Source organism: Vulpes vulpes, chromosome 9 (assembly GCF_048418805.1).
Source record: "Vulpes vulpes isolate BD-2025 chromosome 9, VulVul3, whole genome shotgun sequence".
NCBI classification, from domain to species: domain Eukaryota; kingdom Metazoa; phylum Chordata; class Mammalia; order Carnivora; family Canidae; genus Vulpes; species Vulpes vulpes.
In genome coordinates, this window is record NC_132788.1 from 65,823,845 (window position 1) to 65,842,637 (window position 18,793).

At 46.7% G+C, this 18,793-nt stretch overlaps 1 protein-coding gene across 1 annotated transcript; it reads right to left on the reverse strand.

Moving 5' to 3' along the window:
* Positions 1-1,421: 1,421 nt before the first annotated feature.
* BHLHE40 (basic helix-loop-helix family member e40) lies at positions 1,422-7,081 on the reverse strand. The gene is made up of 5 exons (XM_025984454.2): positions 6,771-7,081; positions 6,533-6,602; positions 6,160-6,267; positions 5,064-5,187; positions 1,422-3,771 (listed from the first exon to the last, which is right to left on the reverse strand). The coding sequence occupies exons 1-5, from the start codon at positions 6,848-6,850 to the stop codon at positions 2,915-2,917; spliced, it is 1,239 nt and encodes a 412-aa protein (XP_025840239.1). The 5' UTR covers positions 6,851-7,081; the 3' UTR covers positions 1,422-2,914.
* Positions 7,082-18,793: the final 11,712 nt, after the last annotated feature.

Below are 18,793 nucleotides of genomic sequence, written 5' to 3' on the forward strand. Positions count from 1 at the left end.
GGTCGACTGTCATGCGTCTGATCCCTCAGATGTGTTGTTGGTTCAGGGTGCTCCAACTGCTGCCTTCAGTCCTGGCAAGCTACTCCTTGAGTTATGGGCCTGGGAGAGAAAAGGGGGCTTGCAAAACCAGTCGGGCCCTGATTTCAACCCCATGCTCCATCCCCAGGATAAACTTGACTTGCTCAGGTTTTTTACCAAAAGTCTAGCCAGAGAAGCCTAGCAATTCACGGGGGCATTTCAGGGACTTGGGCCGGGATGGAGGGGGGAGACCTAGAAGCTCTAAGGAGCTGCAAGGAGGAGAGACTTCCAGAATTTGTCATCTGCTTGCTATAGGGCATGTGATAAGGGCTCAGCATCCTGATTTTACCTAGTCAAGACCAGGCTTGGAAGGCAGATAGATGAGAGGCCATGGGTTGTCTCTAGACTCCCAGTGCGGTGCTCCTTCCGTGGTGCCATGCTGCCTGGAGATAACTGTGTCCTTCAGAGTATGCATTCCGCATCTCACACAGCCAGGCAATGCTCCCTCTCACCTGCTGGCTGGTCAGGAGACAGTGAAGGGGACATCTGAAGCAAAGTCATGACGGGCAGGTGGTGCCTTTGCCTGGCTGGGAACTCCCTGGGGGCAGGTTCCCTGCTCAGGCTCCAGACATCCAGAGGGTCCCCAGAGGACTCGGATACTTGGGGATCTGAAGCATGGCAAGCCAGGCACTGGCGATCAGGGACATCCCTGATGGGGAGAAGGGGAGAGGCAAAAATACTCGACCGGGTCATTTCCCACTTCTTTTCCCATGGAAATTTTTTTTTCTTCATAAGAGCACTTGACTAAGGAACACCAATATTCATTCACGCACAAACACACCCAACGAGAGGAAGTCCAGGAAGGATGTAGAAAATAATTATGGAATGTTGCCTTCAGCAGCAATAAGACAGGATATGGCAAATCCATTAGACTTTGCTAGACTCAAAAAAGTTAGACTGGCTTGGCAGAGGTGCTATCCCCAGCACCAATTATTATTGCATAATAATCCATTAAATCTTTTCTCCATGTGCCTACCCCTCCAGCAAGCTCCCCAGATCCTAAGGCCCAACGATTCTATAATTTGATTTTCTGTCAAGTTCTAAGGATCATGACAAAAGCAGGCTGGGGTTGGGGGGACAGGAACAATGTACTTTTTTTTGCCTAATGCTGGAAGGAGGCGCAGGGTGGCCATGAACTTTAGCAACCGTTAGTTAAAAAAAAAAAATTAAACAAATATTTACCATGAAATTGACCAAGTTTATTCTGTCTGAATACAAGGCACATAAAAAGCTGAATGAAATGACGCCAAGATTAACTAGTTGTTGCCTCCAGCCAAGAGGGGAGGGAAGAAGACAGCCGTATCACACAACTGGGGCATTCTAAAAAAATGCAAAAGACCATCTTTTCTCTTCCACAGGAAAAGGATTATTTTATTAAGTATTTTAAAACAACTACTTAACATTGACTCATAGATAAAAATATTTACAATTTCACACCTTCAGGAAGGCTCCAAAATATAAACACTGTACCTCTCCCTAGAGAAAAAAATTATTCTTCTCTTCAAAAACAGGAATACATTCATTTTTCTCACTTTGTAGATCAAGTAATTATACAAATAAACATCTGAAACATTTTCCTTTTTAATATATTTATATAATATATATTTATAACAGTTTTACAAATAAAGGCAATGACTTTATACCAAAATAAAAACAGGAAAAGAAAAAGTTAAAACACGATCGGCGATCAAGCATAGTGCATTTCAAAAAGCTGGTGCAGGGCTAGCTGGATGAGTCGGAAAACAAGTACTCTGGACCAAAAATAAAACTTCTTTGAAGGAGACAGAATCCTTTTTAGCAATAAGGACACTCCCTATGCCGTCGGGCGAGGGGAATTAGCCTGCAGAAAGGATCTTGCTGTGCCAAGAGCTGGTTAGGCCTTTAAGCTAAGCTTGGTAAAGGAGTTTTAGGATAGAACTGGAAACTGAGTCTAGCTCTGCTCGTTGAAGGTAGCAATTTGTTACTTGGCTTTATGCATTTTGGGGATGACTGCAGCATAGGCACCTGCATCTCGCAGACCCTGCTCTGGTTCCTGGGACAGCAAGATCATTTTCTAGGTGAGACCTAGAAATAGGCACCAGAGGCCCTGGGGCCTCCTCCCTCATTCCTTGGCAGCTCAGCTTGACCAGGGGGCCCTTTTCAGTTCCTTATTAAGCTAATCACTACGAAAGCCTGAGAAGGGAACTACATTCTCTTTATTCACCGGAGAAGGCAGCAGCGGGTGGGGAGCAGACCTGCAGAAATCTCCCCAAACCACTACCGTGCTATGCCAGTGTCTGCTACCTCACCACTAAGCAGAAAGCTCAGTGTGGCTGCCCTCTCCCCTTTCGGTGAGTCACCGCAACAATAAAGGGAGAAGGGTGGGGTCATTAGAGCTGGCTGGGAACTGCGCTCTGGAAAGCCCTCTTTTGAAAGTACCTTTCTCTCAAAGCCACAGACCCGGCTCCCAAAACGAAGACTGACTCACAGACCAAGACTTTGAAGCTTTTGAAAATCCAGCTGATTTGGATGTATCTGAGGGGGCTATTCTCTGGGTGGGGGAAAGCCCAGAGATCTGCTACAATCCCCCCTAAGTCTCCTGATGTCAGGCAATCCTTCATATCTTCCCTGCGCCAAAAGGAGCTTTAATGTCCTATACCAGCACACGATGCACGCGAGTGCAGACGCACGCACGCGCACACAGATACACACACGCACACAGGGACCCCAAAAATCTTCTCTCCATGCCTCAGATTATCTCAGCATACACACTAGAACAATCTTGCTGCAGTCACACTTTCTTTTTTGAGGGGGGAGGGGGAAGTAGGGAGGAAGGAAAGCAGTGCGGCAAGGTCCCCTAGTCTTTGGTTTCTAAGTTTAAAGGGGGGATCTGCTTCAAAGCTTGGAGCAGGGCAGAAGAGTCGATGGCCGGATGGGCTGGCAAGGGAGAAGGGAGTCTCTGAGGCATGAGCAAGGGGGCTGAGATCTTGTCTGGGTTCATGAAGCTGGTGAGGGCTGCGGCGGAGGCGTTGAGGCCCGGGTATAACACTGGGACGGAGGTGGGATACCAGCACTTCTCCAGCATGGGCAAGTAGGCAGTCGCTGACGGCGGGATGAGATAGAAGGGCAGACAGAAGGGAGGCTGGTGTGGGTGTGGGCCCAGGAATGGGGAGCTGATCAGGTCACTGCCAGTGAAGTGGCCTTCATCATCTGAGAGCTGCATCCTGCTCTTTTTTGTTGGGGGTTCTTCAGATTCTTGCTTAATAACACCGATCCTTTCTCCCATGGTGAACCTGCGTCCATGATCGCTTTTGAAGTACTGCTGCTCACCACGCAAGTCGCCCTTCTCTGATTCTCCTCCGTAGCCACTGTCTGTGTCCGTGTCACTGCCACTCTGCTCCCCACTCGAGTGAGCAAAAGTCCGCTGGATGACCGGCACACAGTTTTTCCCGGGGCCTTCAGAGCCTTTGGCCAGGGAGCTGGGTTTCTCCTTGAAGTCCATGGCTTTGGGAGCCGGGTCTGATGGTTTCCTGGAGGTCCCCCCCTGCAGCAGCTCTGAGACCACACGGTGAAGGTGGGTGACTAGCTGTGAAGACTTCAGGTCCCGAGTGTTCTCATGCTTGGCCAGGTACTGAAGCACCTCCCGGGCACACGTCTGGAAACCTGAGCAGAACATCTCTTGACCTGCTTCAACATTTCTCCCCGACAGCTCACCTGGATCAACACAGATCCAAAGGAAGACATTTCAGAAGGTCCCGTGGTTCACCTGGATACCTACACCCGGGAGCTTTCCTTTCGGTTAACAGCACTTGCTGACTTTTTGTGTTCCTAACTCCAAAAGTAATATGATCGGGAAAATTTTGGATTACACTGAAAAGTACAAATAATAGAACAAAAATAATCCACTATCTTACCACTTACAGGTCAAATATGAGTTATAATGGTTGCATAATAACCCATCATAGAAACAGAACATAATTAATAGAGATGGACTATTTTCGCTCATTGAATTTATAGCTCATTCTTGAGTTTTCATTATAAGCGACACAGCAGTGAACATCCTCAAAGGTTTAGAGGATGCTCTTACCAGAGCAAGATTGGACAGGACCAGTCATAGAATGCGATAAAGAATAAAGGAATGATGTCACCCACGTTAGCTTATTTTCAATTTAAAAAGTTGCAATTGTGCTGGAATCTTTAAATTTCAAAGCTCTTTCTAAGCCTTTTCCATGTATCCTATCTATATGCCCCAAGAAATCAAGTACGATCATCTTCCTATTTTCAATAAGAAAGCTGGCAGAAGCACTTGCTAGGTTTCTGGGATTCTCATCACATGGGTCTTGGAAAGAAGGGCAAGAAGAATGGAATGAGGGAGCGAGTAGAAGAATTTCTCCCCAGCCTGTACAGTATTATTTGGAAGGGGTGAAACTAGAAGGTTACAAGGTGACTGTGATTCTCTGGAAGTCAGTAGAAACTAATGATGAAACTTCAGTGGTTTCATTAGATTGTGCAATTCACCAAGATACCTAGTGGCTATTCAGGGAACCACATGAAATGTACGAAAAGCTCCTGCTGTCAACCTGCCAGGATCATACCACACACAGAGTGATAAGGAAGTAGAGAAACAGGAAAACACTGGGGCATACCCATGATTTACTCTCCAATGAGAGAGGGCTAAGAAGACCAACTGTAAAACACCCAGGATACAAATTATAGGTGCCTTGGCATTTTAAACAGGAGGGGGAAAATGTCCCAGAACCCAGAAACCCTTAAACCAAAATGCCACGGAAATATTTTACCACTTGACTAATATGTATTCATGCCAGGTGGCACGCAGCAGCATTCCAAACGAAAAGTCTGACCTTTTAGGAAAGATAAAATGACATCTCCCCCAACGAATGTGCATAAGCAATTTGTTGTAGGAATGTTTCTTATACCAGATGTTGAGCCCACAGGCTATTTGTGCTACAACTCTTAGGTGATGATAACCAGACTCGGGCACTCACCAGCTTGTAAACCGCTCTGCAGGGCAATGATTTTCTGCTGCTGCTGGTCAATTAGGTTTGTTAGTGCTTTCACATGCTTCAAGGTAAGTTCCAGAACGACTGCTTTTTCCAAGTGACCCAAAGTCTGGAATAAAAAGAGCCTTAGTCAGCAGTGAGCTCAGAGAAGTCCCACCTCTGGGACACTTAGTAGCAATGGGACATACCTCTAAAGGGTTGGGGGTGGGGGGAGGGAAGAAATAGCATTTCCTGTTTGACTATATTTACTTTTAAGTTTGGAGATGATGTTTTTAAAAAGTGTGTGTCCGTATACATACACGCACACACTTCTGACTGAAGAATAAAAAAATGAGTGTCACTTATCTTTGAAGGCATTTTTGGAAGAGGTGGCTGCATCAGGAGAGAGCTCTGACAGATAAATTTCTCCAGCAGCCACTGCTGACCTTAACTCAGGGGAATCCGGAGATAACATTTCTCTGCAGTGGTGTCAACCTGAGGAGGGACTTCTACTGTGTCTGGCAGCCAAGAGGCTTCCCCTAGCTTCTTTTCCTGACACCCTTTCATAACTTTCAGCTCATCCAGGCTTTTTACTTCCTCCTCAAATACTATTTTTTTTTTCCTTTCCCCAACTGAGCGCTGCCAAGCCAGTAAGCTGTCGGCTACTGCCAAGAAAGGACAGGACATAAAAATCGCGCACCCAAACAAGTCCTCTTTATTTTTAAAAAAGGGGATAGCCGAGAGTAGGGGGGGGGGTGGAGGTAAATAAAATCTGCGTGTTGCTTGGTTTAGCCAAGTCAGCAAAACTAAAGAACCCTGAAAATCACCAGAAAGGAAAGGCTTAAAACTCTCGAAAAGGAAGGCTAGTTGGTGTTGCAGCCAACTTGGAGAAGTCCAAGCGGTTCTCACTTCATTTGCATGAGGCTGCCAGAAAAATCCCAGAGCCAGGGGGGAATGGTACCCCAAAACTGAGCCGCCCGCCAGCTCCGCGCCGGCCATCTGGTCTGCAGTTCCCTGTGGGGCCTGCAGGCGGCGGCGAGTGACCCCCGCCCGCCCTCCGGGTAGAAGAGCTGGCTTGGAGCGGGGCCAGCTTCTCACTTACTGTAAGTTTGAGATGTTCGGGTAGGAGATCCTTCAGCTGGGCGATGCACTCGTTAATCCGGTCACGTCTCTTTTTCTCGATGAGCCGGTGCGGCAGTTTGTAGGTCTCCTGCGAGGCGCACGGGGAGGCGGTGGGCGCCAGGGCAAGCGGGTGGGAAGCCCCTCTCCTCCCCTCCCCTGCGGCGCGGTAAGAGTTGGGGCCGCGGAGTCACACCCAGGACCACTTTCTGCCCCTTCCCGTCCAAGCCGTTTCATAGAAGCACCGAGCCCACACCTTGCATCCCCCCCCCAGCCAAGCTCAAAGTGCGAAAACTTTTCCTGGCAGCAGCGCGCGCGCCAGGGGCTGGGGTCCCGAGGGGCGCGGTGTGTCTTACCTTGCTATCCTCGCTCCGCTTTATTCCCCGCCTCGACTTGTACACTTGGTACATGTGGGCAAAATCCATCCTGCAGGAAGAGGGGCCAGGTAGGGTCGTGACTCTGCGTGCCCGTAGGCTGCAGGCGCCCTGGAGGGTCAGAGCCCCCCGGACGCGCCCGGAGCTGCTCCGAGTCGAGAGCGGCGCAAAACGCAGGGCCGGAGCTGAGGCTTGGAGGGGCCGGGGAGCGCCAACTTACCCAGGTAGGTCTCCGGGCTCCAGTCCTGGGGCTTTGGGCAGGCAGGCGGGGGGCGGTTGCGCGCTGGGGATCCGCTCCATGGCGCGGCGAGCCGGGGCCACTGTGCACTCCCGTCTGCAGTAGCGGGGCGTCGGGGCGAGGACTGTCCTGCAAGGGGCTCCCGGGAGGGGGGCTGTCTCTCCGCAAGGGCTCCTCCGGTCTGAGCTCCCCGAGATCCGCTTGGGCTCCCGGGCGCTGCGGCTTTGAGGTGCTGCTTCAGTTGGGGGCGTGCATGGTGTCCCCGCGGCCTCTGGCTCCGGCTCTGCGCGCAGCCTGGCGGCGTGTGCTCCCTGCGCCGTCTGCGCGGTGCGAGCCAAGTGAATGAGAAGTGGGGCGGGCGGGGAGGCGGGAGGCGGCGCGGGGGGGCCGGCTAGGCGGAGGGGGTGGGGGAGCTGAGGAGTAATGGAGAGGCTGCGGGCTGGGTTAAATGGGAGCGAGTGGGTGGGTTGGAGCTACGTGTTCTACCCTGTGACTCCAGGCACGTCTGGCCGCTGCCAGGGAGGGAAGGAGCGACCTGCCCGCCCTCCCCCGGCTTCATCACATGAGTCTCACGTGTTGGACAACGCTCCCGCGGCTGCGAGGGAGCCCCCACCCCCAGCCCCGGCCCCGGCCCCGGCCCCGGCCCCCAGGTGTCTGCGGCTGCGGCGGCCTTTCCCCGAAGAGGGGGCGGCGGCGCGGCCCGGGTCCTGCCCAAGCGGGTGGGGGGCGCGGAAGCTGGAAGGGGCCGGGGAGCCGCCGCCGCCGCCGCCGCCGCCGCCGCCGGGCCCGGGAGGTGGTGGTGGTGACGGGGGGGCAGTAACGTGGGCGAACCTGCCCCAGGGAAATGAAGTAAGTTCCCGTCTCCCGGGAGGGGACGGGGGAGGACGGATCCGCCCGCGTCTGACTCAAGCCGGGAGAGGAATATCCCCTCGCTCGCTCCAGCCCAGCCTCTCCCTCCTCCCCCGCCCGCCGGCTCCGAGGACCCGGCGCGCCGCGGAGGGAGTCGCCCGGCCCCTGCCCTCCCCGGAGGCTGGTGTTGCTCTCCGTGCCGGCGTCCCCGCCCCCACCCCGGGCCCGGCGTCCAGGAATCGCCCGCCGCGGGGAGGGGCCGAGGGGCGGGGCGGATGTCACCCCATGGGAAGCGGGCGGGCAGCCAAGCGCAGGGCAGCCGAGGCCGCCGCCGAGCACGCCGCGCGCACCTGACCGCCGGGCGTGTGCGCCCCGGGCCCTCCTGCCCCGGCTCGGCGCTGCGGACCGCCCGCGCCCCCTCGCGCGCTCCCGGGGGTCCCGCCCCCCCCCCCCCGCCCGCTCGGTCGGGCCGGCGCGGAGAGGCCCCGGGCGCGGCGCCCACGTGCCCTCCCTCCCTGCCCCCTCCGGAGCAGAGCGCCCGGGTCGCCTCCCCTCCGGCTGCAACGTTACACAACGGCGGCGGCGACGCCTGCCCTGCAGCAGCACCGGGCGTGACGCTTCACGTGGCCGGAGCTCGGGCCACGGGGCCGCCGCCTCGAGTCCCTCGCGGCCGCCCCCGTGGGACGCGGACCCCGGGGCGGGACGCGGTGTGCCCGCCGGGGTGGGCCGCCTCCCAGCCTGCCAGGAGCTCGGGCGGCGCTGCTGGCGGGCTGCACCCGCAGGGGAGGGGGGAGAGAGACTAGGAAAAACTATCTGCGCGTCACGTTGGGATCTTAGCATCCGTCCAGTGGCTCCACGTGGTCGAGCCCCCTCCTCCGTGCCGGGCGTCGCGGCCTTTGCTAGAGATTCCCGGGGGGTGTGTGTGTGGGGGGGGGGGGTGGGAATCGGGCAGATGCTGCCCTTGAATTTACAGGAAGCTCTGGGAAGGGAGACGCTGGGCGAGGAGGGGAAGGCAGCCCTGGGAAAATTACATGGGTGCCACTGGCTGGCACAAAAAAAAAAAAAAAAAAAAAAAAAAGCTAAGTTTGTTTTGTTTCAAAATTTATTTAATGCGGACCCAGATGCGTGGGAGGAGGAGGAGGAGGAGGAGGAGGAGGAAGCCGCTAAGCCACTGCCCTGAGCTTGGGGCAGAAAGGCCTCCCCAAAGCAGCCCCAGACCTCCGCGAGGCGCACGCGGGGGGCGGGGGCGGGGGGAGAGGCCGCACCTACCCCGCACCCCCCCACCCCCGCAAAGCCCGGTCTCTGTGACCTTCTAACTCAGCCTGGACAGGGAAAACAGCTGAAACTCCAAGCCCGCGGTGTGAGCAGCGCTGATGCAGTCAGAGGAGGGAGCCAGTGGAAATTCATGACTAAAATAAGGCCTGGCTGGGGATTTCACTGACCTCCGCGCTGCCCTGCCCTGCAAGTTGAGAGATGACTGTAAGCGGTTCCCACCGCGCCTCGGGTCAGTCACCCCGCCGCTGGGGCCCGGCTGTGGGAAGGACTGAGCAGAAGCCGGGTCGCCGCCGGGGCTGGGCCGAGTTCCGGCCCCGGGCGCAGCTTGGGGGGTGTCCGTCTTCATCGGGGTGTCCTTGACAACCTAGAGGACTGGGATTCACACTTTGACCAAACTGGGAGTGGATTTCCTCCAGGTCGCTTTGGAGAGCTCCCACTTCCTGTTTATGTTTCACAAGCGTCGAACTCATTAGCAAGTGTGAGAAATGCCTCCTGTCCTAACTGCTCACTGACAGTGACCTCTCTGGGGGCTCAGGGATCCGTCCCTCCCAGAGGGTGCTTGTGCGCGGCGTTCAGTGCTCAGCCCTCTCTAGGGAGGGAATGTCTGCACCGCAGCTTCCTGCCGGGAGGTGGGCTGCGGAACCGCAGGGGAAGGAGGGGACCGGCCCGCCCGGCTTTGTGCTTTCAATCTAGGGCGACCTGCTTCATTGCACGGCTTCAAATAAGGGTGAAGGATTGTCCTCAGGGCATCGAAACCACAGTTCCACCAGGAAAGAAGCGCTGGGGGGGAGGAAGGAACACATGTCCTGGAACTGTCATACACCCAGCTCCCCCCCCACCCCACCCATGCCAGACACAAACCCAAACATTTCAGTTCTCATGGCACAGTGTCCTTAGAATGCCTTGATAATATCAATACTTTTGGTCCTTACCTGTTCTACAATTGGACATAACAAAATGTATGCATTTACTACACTTTGTTGCAAATGTATTCTCAGGCATCTGGTGAAATATCACCAAATAGAGAGGAAGGAAGGAAGGAAAGAAGGAAGGAAGGGAGAGAGGAAGGAAGGGAGGAAAGAAGGAAGAAAGGAAGGGAGGGAGGAAGGAAGGAAGGAAGGGAGGTCGGTCTCCACCCTACCAAAGTTCTTATCATATCCAGTTTTCATATATTTTATACCATTTAGTCTGCTTTTCTTCTCTCAAGAGCTTGTGATTATTTTTTCATTAAACAAAATAATTCCTTCCCGGCCTGCATCTTTCCACTCTGAAGAATCTTGAAATTTCAGTCTGTCATCTTTTGTAGATACTTGCATAATGCTGTTTTAGTTTTCAGACTGTCTGTAAAAACTTTGTCTATGTTAATTCATTTACACCTCACCACCACCTTATAAGGCAGGTGTTAGCTCACTTTTACATTCATTTAACGCATATGTATTGAGAACCACAGTGTGCCAGGCACTGAACTAGGCCGTAGGAATACATGTGTCCTCTTAAGGAAATTGAGGTTCAGGGAGGTTAAATAACCTGCCCAGGTTATATAGCCTGAGATTAGATCTGGAACTAGACCCTACACTTGTTTGGCTCCAAGGACTGTACTCTTAATCGCTATACTCTTGGCTGCCTGGTAGGGTTGTACGAGTTGTGCACTGTTCAACTCCAGGGGGAGCCATTCACATCACAGTCTTATGTGAGAGCACACTCTAGAGTTGTGCATTATAACACTGAGCAGCTGTACTGGGTAATTCTGACATTTTGGAGCCCTCCCCACTATTTTGTCTCTTTTAAATGTAGAGAGAGCATAATTTTGTACAGGGAAGGACAGGATTTTTCTTTTCTTTTCTTACCGAGACTCAGCATTTTAAAGGTCTGATGCTGTGTGTTGGGAAGTCTGTACTGTTACCTGGTTCCTTCCCATGTAGGAAGTTAGAGCTCACAGCTCCCTGCTTTCTTGCTCATATATAACCATTTTTTTGGCCTATTTATGGATTCTCTAATTTTTTTTTCACATTTCACATATCACTTTTTTTTTTTTTTGGAAGATTTTATTTGTTTATTCATGAGAGACACAGACAGAGACAGAGAGTCAGAGAGGCAGACATAGGCAGAGGGAGAAGCAGGCTCCCTGGAGGGAGCCTGATGTGGGACTTGATCCCAGGAACCCTGGATCATGACCGGAACCAAAGGCAGATGATCGACCACTGAGCCACCCAGGTGTCTCATAAATAAGTAAATCTTAAAAAAAAAAAAAAAAGGAAAAGAATTGAGATGTGCTTTAAGTATAAAATATATACCAGATTTTGAAGATTTAGTGAGAATAAAATGATATAAAATAACTCTTTAAAAACTTTTGGTATTAATTACATTAAAATTACACACATATCACATTTTTATATATCATGACCCAATAAACACACACAAAACACATACTTTTAAGTACATTTAAGTATAGGGCAGCCAGTCCTGATGGGGCTATAGCAATAAGCCAGACAGTACCCTCTCTTTCTTACTCCTAAGTAACCACTGCTCACTTAAAGAAAAACTTAAACCGTTTGGAAAGAAGCCAGTTCAATGTATTTCAGACAAAAATTTTACAAAACAATAAACTCTTGATAAATGAATTCTGATATTTTCTAGTCTAGTCAACTTTATTTAAAAAATATTCTGGGATCCCTGGGTGGCTCAACTCTTTAGCGCCTGCCTTTGGCTCAGGGCATGATCCTAGGGTCCCCGGATCAAGTCTTGCATCAGGCTCCCTGCATGGAGCCTGCTTCTCCCTCTGTCTGTGTCTCTGCCTCTCTCTCTCTCTCTCTCTCTCTTATGAATAAATAAATAAAATCCTTAAAAAAATAAATAAAAAAATATTCTGGTCTTGGGGTGCCTGGGTGGCTAACTCTGGACTTAGGCTCAGGTCATGATCCCAGGGTCCTGGGACCAAGCCCCTAGACAGACTATATGCCCACTGGGGAGTCTGCTTGAGGATTCTCATTGTCCCTTTCCCTTTGCCCCCCCCCCCACTTGCCTGCATGTGTGTGCTCTCTCTGTCTCTAAAATCAATAAGTAAAAATCTTAAAAAATATATTTTCGTATTTACTTAATAAATTGACTTTACAACCCACCACTAAATCCTGTTTTACAATTTGAAAATATGGTCTCTCCACTAAGAGACAGTGTTGTGATTTTAGCTCATTTCCACCAGAAAGAAATCAATAGCATTTGTACACTGAAAGATCTTTAAAATCATTTATAAAAATGTTAAGACTGCTGGTCCTGTTTGAATTCAATGTTACAAATGTTTCCATTCAGAATATCCTTGCCATATACTCAAATGTAGAAATAAAAATATTCAGAGTTTCGTATAATGTTATATGTTGGTGAAATGTAGTTCCTTCATTCAGCTGAGGATGTTTTCTTCTATTGCTAGATCTCTGAAAGGGTTTATCCTGAAAGGATACTCAATTTGTCAAATGCTTTTTCTGCATCAAATGAAACACTCATGGTTTTTTGCTTTCATTTTGTTACAACTGTTTGAATATTAAACCAACCTTGAATTCTTGAAATAAGTCCATCTTGATCAATGTATTATTCTTGTTTTTATTGCTTGATTTGATTTGCTAATATTTGCTGGGGATTTTTGTGTCTGTGTTTGTGAACTGTAGGCATCTGTAGTTTTTCATGTAATCTTTGTCAGGTTTTAGTGTCAAAGGAATGCTGGTCTCATAAAACAAGTTGGGAAATTTTTCTTCTTTTTTCTGAAAGAGCTTATGTAGGATTGTTACTATTTCTTTCTTAAATATTAGTAAGAGAAGCTGCTTGGGCCTGGAATTTTCTTTAGGGGAAGGTTTTTACTGTGTATACATTTTCTTTATTAGATGTCAGATATTTAAACCTTTTTTTCTTTTCTCAGTTTTGGTAATTTTTGTTTTTTAAGGAATTGGTCTACTTTGTTGAAATTTGTCAATATATTGATTAAAATTTTATCTCTTTAATATCTATATAATCTATAGTGATAAACACTTTCTACACTTTAAAAAAATTTTTTGTTAATTTGTGTTTTTTTCTTGATCATCTTGCTAAGAGTTGTATTAATTGTATTATTCTTTGCAAATATCCAAATTTTGATTTTGTTTTGATTTTCTCTGTTCACTTTATAATTGGCTAATTTTTTCTCTTGTTTTTCTCATTCCCTTTCTTCTAGCTATTTTGGATTTAATTGGCTGTGATTTTTCTAGTTTCTTGTGATTTTAAATCTTTCTTCTTATAAGTATTCAAAGCTAAAAGTTTTCCTCTAAGAATTGCTTTCACAGAAACTCACAATATTGGGTATTTGCATTTCACTTATCATTCAGCTCAAAATATGTCCCAATAATTGTCAGTGTTCTTTGATTCATGGGTTACTTCAAAGGGTATTGTTTAATTCCCAAATATTTGTGAATTTTCCAGAAACCCTTTATCTTTTGAAATAATTATAGAATCATCAAAAGTTACAAAAAGATACAGAGAAGTTCCGACATCCTTCACTCAGTTTCCCCCAATGGTACCATTTACATAACTATGATACAATATTAAAACAAGGAAATTAACATGGGTACAATCCACAGACAGTTTTCAGATTTCCACCCATTTTACATGCACTTACTGGCATGTGTGTGTGTCTGTGTATAGTTCTATACAATTTGATCAGACGTGTAGGTTACTATAACTGCTGTTGTAGTTGCAAGATGCGAAACTGTCCTATCACTACAAAATCCCGTCATGCTACCTCTTTATAGTCATACCAATTCCTATCCCTAATGCCGGCAACCACTAATCTGTTCGCCATCTCTGTAATATTGTCATTTTAAGAGTGTTACATAAATGGAAGCACATAGTATATAGCCTTTTAAGATTGAAATTTTTTCCCCACTCAGCATAATCTCTTGAGATCCATCCCAGTGATCATGTGTATCAACAGTAAGTTTTGACGAGTGGTGTTTTGTGATGTTGCTGGGTCACAAAGTGTTTGTCCATTCACCTTCTGAAGGACAATGGAGTTGTCCCAATTTTTTATTATAAAATTACTATGAACATTTTTCTATACGTTTTGTGTGGACATAACTTTTCTTTCCTGAGACAAATGCCCAGGAATCTAATTCCTGGGCCATATAGTAAATGTATGTCTGTGAAGAAACCTTCTTAATTGCAATGTATGAAAGATCTAGCTTCTCTTTATCCCTACCAACATTTGCTATTGTCACTATTTTTAATTTTATCTTGTTCAAATAGGTGTGTAATGCCAGGTATCTTTTTATGTTGATTTCTAATTTATTGCTATTGGGTAAGAAGATATACTCTATTGGATTTTAATTCTTCGGCATTTATTAAGATGTCTTTCATTATCCAGCACATAGTCTATCTTGATGAATATTCCTTGTGGGTTGGAAAGCATGTATAATCTGTAGTTGGGTGCATTATTTCATTAAGTTGGTATTTTATCAAGTTGGCTACAGTGCTGTTCTAATATATCTCTTTACTGATTTTTTTTTTCCTCTCTGTGTCCTAAAATTACTCAGACAGGAGTATTAAAACCTCTCCAACTAGGAGTGAAGATTTGTCCATTTCTGTCATTTTACTTTATGCATTTTGGAACTCTATTCTTCGTTGCAAATACATTTAGGATTGATATGTCTTCTTGATGATTTTATTCTCTCATCAACATTTTTTCCTCTTTCCTTGTAGCATTGTTCTTATTCTGAAGTCCAAGATTATTCATCTTTGTCTGATATTATTAGCATAGCCACTCTGGCTTTTCTTTTTTTTAAAAGTAGGCTTTTTTAAGTAGGCTTTTTTTTTTTAAGTAGGCTCCACACCCAACATGGGACTTGAACTGATGATCCTGAGATCAACAGTCACATGCTCTACCAACTAAGCCAACAAGGCACCCCCACATTGGCTTTTTTATACTTAGTGTTTGCTTGATATATTTTTTCTACCCTTATGCTTTCAACCTGGGTCTTTATAATAGAATTGTATATTATTAAATCATGTTGTTGGGATGCCTGAGTGGCTCAGCGGTTGAGCATCTGCCTTTGGCTCAGGGTGTGATTCTGGGATCCAGGATTGAATCCCACATCCAGCTCCCTGCTTGGAGCCTGCTTCTCCCTCTGCCTATGTCTCTTTCTCTCTCTGTGTGTGTCTCTCGTGAATAAATAAATAAAATCTTTTTAAAAAAGTCATGTTGTTGGATCTTGCTTTTATTTATTTATTTTTATTTAAATTCAACTAGCCAACATATAGTACAAATTTAGTTTCTGATGGATCTTGCTTTTATATCAGTCTGACAATCTTTGCCTTTTAATGTAGAGTTTAATATATTTATATTTGAGATAATCATGAATACAGTTGGGTTTAAATCTCACATCTTGGTATTTATTTTTCTACATATCCCATTTATTCTTTGTTTCTACTTTGCTACCTTCTTTTGGGTATATTGCTTTTTTTTTTTTTTTAAAGATTTTATTTATTTATTCATGAGAGACACAGAGAGAGAGAGAGGCAGAGACATAGGCAGAGAGAGAAGCAGGCTCCATGCAAGGAGCCCGATGAGGGACTCAATACGGGGACTCCAGGATCATGCCCTGGGCTGAAGGCAGACACTCAACCACTGAGCCACCGAGGATTCCCAGGTATATTGTATTTTTTAATCATTCCATTTTGCCTCCTTTTAAAAAGTATACTTCTTTGTAGAATATTCTAGTGGCTGTTCTTGGGCAGTGGTTCTTAAACTTTACATGTATTAAAAACAGCTAGAAGTCTTTTTTAAGTTATATATATATAAACCCTCAATAGTATTTTTGAATACCATGCACACAGATAAATATAGATGTAGATATATTACTTTAAAAAGCCATTTGGCATTTACCCATCTATTTGCCCTTTCTGGCACTCTTCACTTCTCAGATCTGAATTTCCTTCTGATATCCTTTCTGTTCTAAAATGTTTATGTTAGCTTTTCTTGTAGTGTTGGTCTGCTGCAGATGAATTCTCCCAACTTTTGTCTGTCTGAAAATAAATTTATACATTTATTCTGCCTCCATTTTTGAAGTATATTTTCACAGGTTATGAAATTCTAGTTTGACAATGTCTTTCTTAGCTCTTTAGGGATGTTCTATTGCCTTCTGGCCTCCACTGATTCTAGTGAAAAGTCACCTATTACTTATATCATCAATCCCTTATGCTTATACCTTTTATCCCCTTTCACGTTTATCATTTCCCATTGCTTTTCAGCAATTTTACTATGATTTATTTAGGTGTGGCTTTTCTCTGTATTTATTCTGCTTGGGGTGTGCTTGCTGAGTTTCTTGGTTGCTATAAGTTGATACTTTTCATCAATTTTGGTGAGTCTTAGCCAACAAAACCTCAATGATTTCTTCTGTCATGTTGTCTCTTCTCTCATTTCTGGGACACCATTTATGGGTTGTTTGAAATGAGCCCTAATCCAGTCAGATGCTCAGTTTCCTCTGCTCTTGAGTCTGCTACTAAGCTCATGTAATGAATTTATTTTTGATATTGTGTTTTTCATTTCTAGAATTTCCATATGGCTTTTTTCTAGTTTCTGTTGCTTTGTTGAAATTCCCCATCTCTTTGGGGTGCTTGGGTGGCTCAGCTGGTTAAGCCTCTGATTTTGGCTCAGGTCATGATCTCGGGGCCCTAGGATTGAGACCCGTGCTGGGTTTCCTGCTTGCAGGGAACCTGCTGCTCCTCCCTCTTCTCCCTGCTCGTGCTCTCTCTCTCTTCCAAATAAATGAATAAAATCTTTAAAAACAAGTTCAAGGGGATCCCTGGGTGGCTCAGAGGTTTAGCACCTGCCTTCAGCTCAGGGCATGGTCCTGGAGGCCCGGGATCGAGTCCCACGTCGGGCTCCCTGCATGGAGCCTGCTCCTCCCTCTGCCTGGGTCTCTGCCTCTCTCTCTCTCTCTCTCTCTCTCTCTCTGTGTGTGTGTGTGTGTGTCTCTCATGAATAAATAAATAAAATCTTTTAAAAAATAATAAAAATAAAAACAAGTTCAAAATTCTCCATCTCTTCACACATGTTGCCTTCCTTACCGTGCAGTCTTTTAAGATTTTTATATCATAGGTATTTTGTATTTTAATATGCCTGCCTGATAATTTCAACTTCTAAGCTATTTTGGATCTGCTTCTATTGCTTTTTTTCTGCATTAACCATGAGACACATTTTCTCATTTTTCTCTAGGTCTTAAATTTTTTTGTTATTGTTGCATGCTTCATATTTTTTAGGAAAGTAACATAGAATACCAAGTAAATACTTACCTCCAAAAAGAGCAAGCCCCTTCTTCCATGAGAGGCTGAGTCAGTTTGTTCTGTAGTTGAGCTGGGCCTGGGCTTTGTTATAGCTTTAGTTGGGATCATTTCCCTACTGCTTTCAAACATTTTGAGGGTGTGATTAGGATTTCCCCTTCAGCAGAGCCTGAGATCTTAGCGCTGATGAGGTTCTTGAGATCTACCTCTACTTCAAAACCAAGCTAACAGGTGTGAGAACTGGGGTAAGTCTCTCCCTGCTCGATTGCCTGTGATCACTTTCTGATTTTCCCTTTGCCATTTGTCCCCTATTTCTGCCACTCTGGAGAGTCTCCTCCAGCCCTTTGGTCCCTCTCGGCCCTTTGCAGATCCCTAGACTTTCTGAAAGCCAAAAATGACTCAAGGAGTGCTTTTTGGCCCATGTTCCTTGCCTTCAACTTAGGCAAGCTATTTCCAGCCCTATGTGAGGCCTCGGGGGAGGGGGAGGTAGAGAGAGGTGTAGACTTGTTTTGTGGTTATGGCCATTCGGCTCACAGATAGCCTTATGAAGCAGAGTTCTCCTTATCCTGTTCATTACAAAGCCTCCTTTCCTCTGCCGTTCCACTAGACGTGACAATGGCCCATGGGTCTCCTCTCTCCCATGGAGAGCTAGTCACTTTCTTGAGTTTAGTGCATTTAGGTTTCTTTGTGCCGTCAGTTCTCTGACGGGTTAATTGTTGGGGCACCTGAGTGGCTCAGTCGGTTAAGCATCTGATTCTTGATTTTGGCTCAGGTCATAATCTCAGGGTCATGAGATGGAGCCTTCTGTCAGGCGCCATGCTGGGCATGAAGCCTGCTTAAGATTCTCTCTCTCTCCCTCTGCCTCTGCCCCTCCCCCACTGCTTGTGTGTTTTCTCTCTTAAAAAAGAAAAATCAATTTTTTCTGCTTATCTGACTTGTTTTAGTTGTTAGGGTGACAATGACAGTCTCTTGTCCTGAACTAACAATCCCAGGACACTCAAGAAATAGATAGAATGTGGTTTATATCACACAGAGTGTAGAGGAAACTGATATGTTAAGGAAAGGTATTGAGGAAATCTAGTAAGAGGCAAGCCTGTAAGTCATCAAACTGGCTGATTTGGTGAGTATATAAATTTGTTTTCAAGTGGGCAGCTGCCATTCTGGGAGCTAGAGTCAGGAGCAGTTCATTGCCTAAGGAATCAGGCCTTTTATGGCTCTGCTCTCTGCCTGAGGCCTGGCAACACCCACTCTGCAAGGAGGGAAGGATGGAGAAAGGTTGTGTGGAGAGGGTTTGGGTAGCTCCCTGAGAGCCCAGCCAAGAGTTTGGCTCTGTACATGGAGTGGTGGCAACTGCAGAGAATATTCATCAAGTGGTTACACATTAGCACCTGAATCTCATTGTCCCTTTTCCTCGCAATAACCAGATTAGATTTGTTTTCCTCGAAAGAGACTTACCAATTGGAATTTCATAGCTCTGATATTAGCTATAGGTCCTATGGTATTTATGGGATTAATTAATGCACCAATAGAAGAGAAAACAAAATTTCCTTCATTTTCTGTACTTAGTAGTATGGTACTCATCT